Raw genomic sequence first — 11285 nt, 5'->3', positions numbered from 1 at the left:
GATCGATCGAAAACTACAAGAGGTAGACCATTCCTGCAGCGGCTGCGGCGAATGCACCTCCTGAGACAAAGTTGGCGGAACCAGCAGCCTTGCTAGTTGCTGAACCAGCCGCATCTCCAGTAGATGAAGCCGAAGGAGAACGAGTCGCGGAGCCGCTAAGAGTACCGTTGGATGCGGTTCCGTTGGTGAAGGTGCCGCTGGCGAGTGGGGCGACAGCGCTGGTTGCAGATGAGGAATCAGAAGATGCAGTAGCGGCTGCTGCAATAGATGCGAAAGCAACGAGGAAGATGGAAGGCTGCATTTTGAACGAGGAGTGAATTGGTGATGAGAAAGGTGGTTGATATTATTTTCAAAGGTTTTCGAGATCAAAAAGCTTGAGCTTGTAGAATTGTGTGAAATAAAACGAAGGTGGTTTGTTTGTTTGTCAGTGAGTGTATTTGCAAAAGAAAGCAGAGAATCGATGGTTCAAATACTAAGCTTCTTTTATTTGTGGCAATAGGAAATTACACAGCCTTGTAAGGGGCACCACTTCTTCTTATCTCGGTAAAATTTATATATAGAACGATCATCAATCCAGAATTCTGGAGGCAGGGTGAATCATGTGACCCGAATTACGAGATTTTATCATGAAATCCAGGCGAGACAAGGTGAAGCGAAGATCTTCTTGGATGTCAATTAATGTTTGAAACTTTTTCAATCCGCCTCATCTTACATACGAAGACAGCAGAAATAAGTGTAAGAGAATACACCTACTCAAGCTATCGGTGGAAATGAATTATTGTTCAATCTAGACCCGAAGTCCAGAATTTGTGATCATAGCGGTCATGGTAGACCTATAGTACAGAGTAAAAGAAATTAAGAGGAGCGAGGCAATAGAACATGTGAAAGAATCAAATGATCCTTGAAATTACTTCACTTGAAGTTGAAGAGTCTGATCGAGAGCACACTAATTTTAAAATGTGCTATATTCAGATCGTATCATCCTGCTCAGAGAACAAACATTACCTCGAGTATATATTACGGACAGTTTTGGCAATAAGTCTGTGGTACCAGGTCGCGAGGCGAGGCAGTGGAATATCGAGTATTGATATACACAACTTCTGTCGCACAGTACCGCCTCAACAATGCTTATTCGGACGATACAATAGCATCCCACTTTTGATGCACTGAAACACGGGCTTTTCCATGCATGACTCGTAAGAAGTTAGGAACGTGGCATTATTGTTATAACAGCAAGACATCGAAGAAGAGAAATCAACACTGTCAACAGTAGCGGAAACGGCGCGCCCTGAAGAATAAAAAAATGGGCATGGAAGCGCAAAGAAATGGGTCTGACCTCTTTTCCCCCTGCTTGACAGGTTGACTTGGGAGAGGATCAAGCATAAATCCTTGCAGATCTCGTTTTGGAATGTAACCTGCCAGCCTCTTCCGTTAAATAATGAGTTGTCTGGCAATCTAGCAATCCAATTATGTATTGGTGAGACTTTTTGGTTCGATCCTTTTGACACGAAGCTCATAATGCAATTTGTTAGATTCGACCCTGACTTTCTCTCAGATCAGAATCGTTAGATTAACGAATCATGAACAAAGACGATTTAAAACGCTGTGAATGCTGCTGATTTTGTGTACAGGGAAAATACTCCTGTTACACCGCATGATGGATGCTTCGTACGCGGGTCTTCCAGTGCATCAACCCTTTCGAATCTTCCATCTAGCAAGCTTTCAATAGGCCGGATGATGTGTCTACAAAACGTAGGTACTTCATGTAATCCTTTACAATCACCTGACATTGTACATCGAGGACTTGATTCATAGAATATCTTCCAGTCAGCATGTGGAGGCGAGCGGTGTAAAATCCCTTCGGCGCCATTACCATCGTGTGGTATGTCGAAAAGAGCACTTGGGGAAATTGTTGTCGGATAGCAAGGGGTTAAAATTCCCAACCCTCACGATATCGAAGGTAGGGCAGCCAGCCAGCTATATTTGATCGCTGGCAGCCACGCACGCGTACGGAAGAAAAACTGTTTTTGGAGATCGAGACTTGCTCTCCGCTCTCGATAGAAGAGCAGCTTATCGCCTGAACCTCGGTAAAGAAAAGTCAAAGTGCGGTAGGTATTGCATTAAGAATTTGGGCGGTATACTTCCAATATTGCGATATATTGCACCAGTCACGAGTCATGAGTCGTGTTAGAGATTTACATAGTTTCCATAAGATAAGATCGAGAATGCACTAGAAGCCTTTAGGTGTTAGCATGGCGGCTTTCATTGGTGCAAGGTTTGAAGTTTATCGATACGAAGTTGGTCAATGACTTGGCTTTCTTAGAGGGTATCAGTTTGACGTTTGATCTTTCTGAATAAAATATTATGCGTTCATAGTGTAGAAACCTTGAGAGCTGCAGACTGCAGTAGCACTGAGATATGTAGAGAACACCCAACTATCTGAAAATTGGGGATTGTTCCATCATCATGCTATAAACGCCGAATACCAATGGTGATTCGTGAACGGGACGAGTGCTGCATGGTTTAGGACGGATAGACGACCCAAATGAAGCAAAGAAACGAAGTAGAAGCTAGGTTTAACTTTCATCCAAGCCTGTAAGCAGTTAAGAGCCTATCCTGATTCTTAAGTTCCCGTACAGAGTGGTAAACATGGCCGCCTTGGATGATTTGAGCATGTCGATAATGCAGTGGTAGCGCCACACAGAAAAGGATAACATTTCTCTCAACCGAGCATATAGCCGCTGTTGTGCTTGGTCGCGGGATAGTTGTTATTTTTATCAATGGCTCAGAGCAATCCGAATACTTCCTGATGACGACGACGAAGACGATAGTGGTAAGTAATCATATAGATCCCAATTTCGGAACATTAGGTGACTAGGTAGTCAACAACAACAACAACATTGATCTTGAAAGTTTGGATGTTATGAACTTATGACACCAAGAGAAGTTTAACAGGAAGATTGACCAGTGATAAGCCGAATCGATAAGAAATCCCGAACCTTTTCACAAATGAATGAAAATCAAAAGATTACATCCACAGTATCGACCTGGTTGGTAGCAGGTACCTAGCACATATTACTCCGTACCGCCACACCGTTTGTGTGTTTCTTCTAGATGACGCAGCACGCAGTACAACATTCTTGGAATCCATGTCACATAATTCGGCAAGTGTGCCGGGACTTTAATAAAAAAGCGGCATGCAGAAAACACTCTGACGGCTGCTTGAAAACCCATACAATAAAATAACAAAATCTTCTCACCAACACAACTTGATCAGCGTTGGAGGTGGAAAAGAAAGGATCGTCAACTTCCATTTTCCAATTCGTCGTGACTGTGAGGAACCCATGGCCAACTTCTTGTTTTCAGTGGCCATGGCAACTCGGGAGTTCGGAATCTGTGCTCCTATTGGAGAGATCTTCTGAATATAGACTTTGCCCAAAAAAGAAATTTGAGCATTAAAGGAGTACTTCGTAACTTGTAGGGTGTCTCTATCCGGGAAAAGACCTGTCACCAGCCGGACGTGCGGCTTTGGTTGAGTTTCATTGCCTCACGATCATACTTGGCCGCATAGCATTCGTGGACGAGTGTGCGAAGGCAGCGTGGCTGTTCTGAAAGTGATGAAATGCATCAGGGCCTGAGCTGGCGGTAGCGTGTGAGTTGATTGACCAAGTAGGACTTAGTAGGACAATGTTTTGAATGTGTTGTACACAGTACATGGTGCTGCATTTGGCTTGCTGGGTATTAAGCTGTTTGAGGTAGATGATATCACGGAGCAAACCGTTTCTTGTGTTATCAGATGGTGCGTTGGTGGCATGTTATTGAAGAGTGTTAGGTAGCATTGCGAGTTTGACGGTGCGAAGAAACTTCGGGATTCACAAATGGATGGTTGGATGCGTCGAGGGATGTGGAAAAAGAGGTTTGGGAAGGCTCAATCTTTATTAGTGGAAGCTCTTTCGAAGCACCATCGAACTACTTCTCGCAGCCATGCTGTCGAATCAATACTGTTTATTACCTACGTAGCTCATATACAAGCGGAAAGTATAGCTGCCACCCATAGAAAAGATGATTAAACAAAAAGCATTAGGAAGAAATGGCGAGCTGTGAGTCGACCCCAACCTTGCTCACATGCCGGCCGGTAGATGTAAGCCTCGTAAGTTTGTTGATTCGAGATGAATTAGGAATCGGGAGACAATGCCATTTTCATCTATTCCATCGCCTACGCAGGAAATTCGGCAAAACTTTGAATGCACAGTAGAAGAATTCCTCTTGTTCTTTCGGAATTCGAGGACCAGGGTATATTTTATTGTCTGGTAACTGCTAAACGCCTAGCTAGGTATGGTTAGAAATCTGTGACTTTTCTAACATGACATTAACCCCCTTTACAAGAGAGTTTGGTAAGCGTCTAACTGTCTACTCATTACTCATTGCTCAACCAAGTCATGGTACATATACGGTAGAAAGTTTTGTACAGTTGCAGCATTTAGTCCGGGACCGAAAACATAGCGACTCAAGATTGATTCCTTCTCTGTCAATGAGATTCGGATGCCGATTTTGGGAAAGTAACTTTTAGAAGGAACCGTTTGTAGACCGCAGTACATACATACATACATACACAGACAGGTACTTGCTACGTATGGACATGGAAAAAGTATCTTGAGCTAGAGAGAATGGACAATAGTCAGCGGCAACTATTTACGTTCTACTCTGTATCAAGTAATAAAACACTCACTCTCTGCATACAGAGAAGCTTATGGTATGGAAACTCTCAAGATAATCGAGCAGCAGCGTCTAGATACTTAGAGGTACATACAACGTACCAGATGCCTCAGTTCTACGAAGAAACATACTGTAGTGACAGATTGACAAGAGGGTACCTAGACACCACGAGTCTGAAATTTGAACAAACATCTACCAAAGCAAGATATAGTGAATCTAAATCTTTAAACTCTCGAAAGTATTGATACTCGACGACCAAGTGAATGAACACAGACCAAAGTTTCGGAAGCAGACATCTAAACTCTAACCCGTACTTCTTCCTGTCTCTACCTTGTCCTGTCTACTCATCGTGCTTGCCATGTCAATGCTTTGTTAAGCTAATGCATTTTTCTGCTCTCAACCATCATCCCATCATCCCATCCTCACCGTTATAAAACCAAACTATTCTATTTCAATCCATGAATGCGAAGGAATATTGGTTTGGAAACCACTTTCTTTCATTCATTCTATCACCGAAAGAGGAACATATCTACCATAAAGCGGCATTATCTTATTGATTCAGGGAAGAAAATCCTTACTCATTCACCGCACTAAATACCGAACACTACCTAGTACTATTCGATTTTTCCCTTTTACTTTTTTTTTCTTCAAGAAGAGACCGAGAGAGTGAAAATTTCTTGTGACGCCCTCTCCACTCAATCCGTCGTCCGTCGTTTTTCTTCTCCATCTTACTACCTTTCTTACCATCCATCTTTCAACCCACCAAACCTACTCAGTGTCCACTCTTATAACTTTTCCCATCCGGTCTGAAGATTGATCGAGGAAAGGTAAAAAGGCAGCAAGCATACCTTCCTTCCCGCATCCCACCCCCTCAATCTCCAGTTTAATAGACGCCGTGCTACAGAGCGACAGCTTTCAAACTTCTTTGGCGGATTCTTAATTTTTTTTCTGGTTCCTAAAAAGCGTTGAAGGGACCCTGTTGATCGACCGCATCCTCATACTTGGAAAAAAAAAAAAAGTTCCCCACCACCGCGTTTATTTGCGCCCATCTTTGGACGGATAAAGTCTTCTTTGGATCCACTTATTGCTTCGAACACGAACAATTCAGAGCAAACATCTTGAGCCTCAAAGCAAGACTTCGTCGCGCTTCGTTCAAGCTACCCCCAAGTGTTATCTATTCTCCATAACGGCCTTGATATCATATTGGTTACAGCGCGCATCATTCTTGACGCAGGGACCATTCAAACTTTCTACGGTTTAATCCCATTGACAAGACCTGCACTGCAATACGTACATCTGTTGACGGAAAAAAAAGAAAACTCGAAAACTTCACTTGTACATATTTCGACGCGACCAAACCAATTGGGTCGCAGTTTATCACAGTTCAATCACAAGAACTAGATATCAAGAGTCAGTCACATACACGGTACAGCGAAAGGTTTTTATGATTGAGTAATCGATCGTTCAGTCAAGAAAGTTTGAACGAAAAAGTCCATACTCGTAATGGACAACGCCCAATATCATTCAAACGCGATGAGCAACGGAAACTCGCCATATTCGCCGCTTCCTGGTATCTCACCGCACCAGCTTCAACATAATTCGAACTTGCCTCCTCACACGTTGCCGCCTCTTCAACCGCAGCAACACGCTGCCATGCAACAACAACAACAGCAGCAGCAGCAGCAGCAACAACAACAGCAGCAGCAACAGCAATCATGGAGCGCGCCTCATACTCCCCGCACTCCAGGCACTCCAAACACTCCAGGATCTGCTAGCTTAGGATATCAACAGGTTGGGGCACAATCAAGGCCTGCACAAATGATGTATGGAAATTCTTATCCACAGCAACCCCCGCAGCATCAATACCGCCCTTCACCCTCGATGATGCCCCAATCGTCTGGCGCTTTATCACACAATCAGCCAATTGCTCCAGCTCCTGCAAGTAGTAGAGGCCCCCCTCTGAGACCAATGCCGGCAAGCAATGTCCCACAACATCTGTCGATGCATTCGGCTTACTCTCAGCCCAATATGCTACAGCAAGTGCTTGCAGAGGAACCTCCTACCCATGTAGTGGGTTCGCAGGGTCGAAGAGGGATATTACCTAGTGCTCCGGGTCGCCCGCAGGTCACTGCTACTGGTCCTGGATCCACAAAAAATGCCATGATCCCCGCAAAGGATGCTGATGGAAAATTCCCTTGTCCTCATTGTACCAAGACGTACCTTCACGCCAAGCATCTCAAGCGTCATTTATTGAGACGTGAGTACCCCCCCATCCCAATATCATGTCCGTCAATTATTGTATAAGCCTTTAACATCCCCTAGATACTGGAGATCGTCCGTACATGTGCGTACTTTGTCGTGATACCTTTTCTCGCAGTGATATTTTGAAACGACATTTCCAAAAATGTTCAATCCGCCGTGGAAACCCTACAGGAGCAAGTCACTTGTCTCATGCACAAGCACATCTAAAGAAGTCACACCCGGGACCAAAGGCACATCAGACAATGGGCCCCGAATCTGATATTATGGGTATGAATGGCATGAATGGCATGCCAAATAACGGTATGCCAAATGATGGCTCAATGCACCCATTTGGTGTTGTTCCCGACGGAAGTATTGCCGATGCTAGCTCTAACCTAACAGATGATCAAGCTTCGAAAGCTTCGAACGACCTTCAGCGACTAGGCAATCCCGATAATAGAGACCGAAGAATTGGTGGACCTGCTGCAGGCGGTTCAAGTCGATCGAGTTTTGATCAAGGTTACGGAGGAGGGATGCCGAGTACTATGTCTTCCGCTATGAACCCTGCCATGGCATTCAGTATGCCAAATGGACAGAATGGTCATTCTTACAGTCAGAGCTACGATTTTGCTTCTCAAGGCAACACTGCTAACTTGCACGCGCAGTCGATGGAGGGAATGTCAACTGTTTCTAACGGACGACCTCCGATGCCTGTCTATGCAGGAGCGAACGCCGGCCAACATTCGATACTCGAATGGCCTCACATGCAATCGAACGGTCAAAACAACTTCATGACTCCTTACAACAACTCGAACCTCGCAAATCAACAAATGCAGATAAAACAAGAACCATACAACTCGAACCTCGCGAACTCACAATTACAAATAAAACAAGAACCTTCTAACCATGGTTTCCTCACTGGTGTCTATCCTGGTGCTTCTGAGATTCCCGGTTCTGATTTCTCCAATTGGAACATTCCAGCTCCAAATGATCCGCTCCAGCAAATTTCAAGTCAATTGCTAAATTTTTGCCTTACCACAAATCCACAATTCAATGCTCGCAGCCAAGAAATTAGAAAATTCCTTTCAGCCGATAATATTAAACACTTTCTTGAACAGTTCAGCAATTTCCAGGGCCATTTTCCTATCATCCACATGTCAACATTTCGTATCACCGATTCTTATGAAGGTCTTCTACTAGGTATGATCTGCATTGGTGCAGTTTACTCTGATCGTATGAGTCCAGCCCAAGTCCGCGAGATGATGGAGATTGTAAAGATGGTTATAGAGTCCAATTCTCAAGTCTACTCGGTGATTTCTCGCGCGCCAAATGCTGAATATTCCAATGAACCAATTGGATCATCCAAATCTGAAATTGAACAAATCGCAGCAATTTTCTTGATGCAAGTGCTTTTTACATGGCATGGTACACCACTACAGCGCGAGAAAGCCCGACGTGACTTCCCCATGGTTGTTTCTTTGGCCAGAAGGGCGGGTCTTACCCAACCAATGACCACGAACCCTTTCAGCGTTTTGCACCAAGGTCATGTAAACGTTGATGCTTTTGTTGCTGCAAACTTTGATTGGAACGCGTGGGTTGAGCAGGAAAAGAGATCGAGGCTACTGTATATGATCTTCCTGCTGGATTCCGCCTTGGTTATATTCTTCAATATTGCTCCTTCATTCGATGCGCTGGAGATTCGCCTTCCTCTTCCCGCCGATGACGCTGCATGGGAAGCTCGTACTTCTGCAGAGTGCGCCGATGCTCTTGGGCTCAATGGCGCCGCGGTCTCGGCCCAGAAGAACCCTGAAGGTAACCGTCGACGCAAGCAACCGGAAATGCACACCGTGCTTAGAACCCTGATGCATCACACATATGAAATGCAGCCAGGAACCACGAACTTATTCTCCAAATTTGTTCTAATCCATGCCCTTCATGTACAATTGTGGACTGCTCAAAAACAGATGTCACAAGAATCTGGACAAATCACTGCATCCTTGAACAGTGGAGCAAACACACCATTAAGTCAAAACGATTGGGTTGTCCGGGGCGGAGATCAAGGCGGTAGTGGAGCACCAAGTGCAAACAACAGTGGGCGAGCAACTCCCGTTGACGGCCAATCTCCACATTCTCATCAACTTCTAAAAACTGTTACAACTGCCTTTGAAAAGTGGAAGAAATCTTGGGACGAGGATATCAGTGTTCAATATCCTCCAGGATCCTCTTACTCACGCCGTTTCGGATTCTGTCGCGATGGTGCACATTTTTACTGGCTTCAGAAGTGTATGCTTTCTCAAAAACCCGATTGGCAGATGCCTTCGGACCAAAGATTCACACATGTGATTCAACTGCTGAAGTTTTCCAAGCGATGGGCCTCCACTGACACAGCAAAACGAGGAGAGGAGCCTGGATCAATTAGTGACATTGACAAGGACTTTGGAGTAGCGAACTTGACACTAGACATGGCTCAATTGTTCAGGCCAGTAAACGCAAAGATCGATTCTCCGGTGCAGGGTGTACATACCAACATTTAAGAGCGAAATGACACGAATAATACGTTTGGGCGGGGCAACATATAGACGGTTTTCATTGCATTGCATGGGCGTTGTTACATTTTCCTTTAGTTTACTCCGCTCCATCCAACAGCGTCGAGATTTACAGAGTACATTCGATTTCAAGAAAAGTTTGCGTGGTTTTATATATTAGCATTGCATTTGGCGGCGAAGGGATGAGTTGTGATTAGAGGCCCAGCAATTTTTGTGTTGCTGCGGATTTTATTTCATTCGCTTTTGTTGTCCCTGTTCAGCAGGACAATATTACATTTCATTCAGATTTCGGGAATGGGGAAATGAAAGAAAATGTTACAAACGGATACCAGCTTCTTGAAGCGCTGCATTAGATGGCCTTGCTTTTTTCTCAATTGGTACCTTGTTTATAGAGACGTTGTTATGATGGGTTGTTGGGGGAGAAGATGAGATGTCCTTTGACCGGGGCGATGAAAAGCATATGAGACGATTTGGGTGGAAGAAAAGAGGATTGGCCTTCGCTCACGCAACAGACAAGGACAAAAAAAATACAATATCACCACACCGGAACCCTAGACTTTGGTATTACAATTTCATGCAGCTTTAGCTTCTTGCTTGCTGGATGAGATAGTTGGCGGGACAGAAAAGGGGCGCGATTAATAGAAAGGGCTGTATATCTTTTAATATACAAGACTTCTCTATTTGTTCACAGCTCAGCTTTTTCGGGGGTTGCGCTCGCTTGCTCTTTTCAGGTGTTTGTTTATTATTTGCTTACTTTACATTGCGTTACACAGCTTGAGGGGAAAATTGGGGTGGAATGCATGGGTATATTGCGATGGGTTAAGATAAAACGATTGATTGGTACCTCTTGATGAAATTCTTTTGTTAGGAAGAGAAGGAATTCGGGGGGTATTATATTATCTACTAGATAGAATCAAAAAAAGTTTTAAAATTTATGAAAGGGCTTTCTTGTATACTGTTTTGATTTCTTGATTTGTGTTGTGTTTTGTGTGTGTGAGATGAGGGATTGAGGAAGTGAGAAGAGATGGCCGTAAAAATATATGTACTTCTTTATAGTGAATAGGATATGCAATGAGTAGAGTAGCTAGAAGTAGAATTGTAGGAGGGATTGTGAAGAGGGGGTTTGAGGAATGGGGATCTTGAATTACAATGGGAAGATGGGGAATAATCGTTAGTAGATGTAGGATATGATATATGAGTTGGGAAGGATGGAGAGGATTTGTGTCTAGGTTTTTGTGAGCGGGCCGAGAGGGGAGGAAAGGAGAGGAAATGAAAGAAGATGTGTGTGTGCGGAGGGAATAGTGAGATGAGATGGGGTGAGATGGGATGCGGGGTGCTAAGGTCGCAGCTGAGCAGCATGTGGCGAAGACAGAGAAAACGTCGAAGATTGAAAGGAATTGCAAGATAATTATTTATCCAGTGACCAAAAAAGTCGAGCTATCTAGATACTTTCAGCGAGATGGCTACCAGAGCATTCAAAATTCCTTCATTCACATAACGATAAAATCTCAAAATAGTATGCTAAGAAACAATCTTCAATTAGTTCGATGTATCATGTGCTCCAATACCAAGATCTCGAAAGAAGCTGTCTGCAACAATAAACACTGACGAATCGCTCATCTATAAAAGCGCCGTTGAAGGCAATGATATCACAAGTCCGTCCAAGTACGTGCCCCATTCCATTAAAAAAATATTGGCCGTTGCTTTTATAAACCCCACCCATTCCCTTTCATTCCATTCCATATTAGAGATCGTTGAAATCCCTTTTTGAACGCCAAACTT

The 11285-nt window shown here is 44.0% G+C and overlaps 2 protein-coding genes across 2 annotated transcripts; one reads left to right on the top strand and one right to left on the bottom strand.

Annotated features, from left to right (window-relative positions):
* Window positions 1-13: 13 nt before the first annotated feature.
* On the bottom strand, window positions 14-301 carry EAF01_011516 (uncharacterized protein; the record flags this gene model as incomplete). Its single annotated transcript, XM_038919774.1, has 1 exon — window positions 14-301. The coding sequence occupies one exon, from the start codon at window positions 299-301 to the stop codon at window positions 14-16; it is 288 nt and encodes a 95-aa protein (XP_038764707.1).
* Window positions 302-5355: 5054 nt separating this feature from the next.
* On the top strand, window positions 5356-10453 carry EAF01_011515 (uncharacterized protein). Its single transcript, XM_038919773.1, has 2 exons — window positions 5356-6973; window positions 7039-10453. Exons 1-2 carry the CDS (start codon window positions 6220-6222, stop codon window positions 9489-9491), a joined length of 3207 nt encoding a protein of 1068 aa, XP_038764706.1. The 5' UTR covers window positions 5356-6219; the 3' UTR covers window positions 9492-10453.
* The last annotated feature ends 832 nt before the right edge of the window (window positions 10454-11285 follow it).

The sequence above is a fragment of the Botrytis porri genome (genome assembly GCF_014898465.1).
Source record: "Botrytis porri strain MUCL 3234 chromosome Unknown BPOR_022, whole genome shotgun sequence".
Lineage (NCBI taxonomy): Eukaryota > Fungi > Ascomycota > Leotiomycetes > Helotiales > Sclerotiniaceae > Botrytis > Botrytis porri.
This window is presented reverse-complemented; position numbering and strand designations above follow the sequence as displayed.

Bases quoted from the DNA above. Each gene is read 5' to 3' on its own strand.
- EAF01_011515 (XM_038919773.1), top strand. From the start codon at position 6,220: ATGGACAACGCCCAATATCATTCAAACGCGATGAGCAACGGAAACTCG. The intron at 6,974-7,038 runs GTGAGTACCCCC...AACATCCCCTAG, and splicing joins CAAGCGTCATTTATTGAGAC to ATACTGGAGATCGTCCGTAC.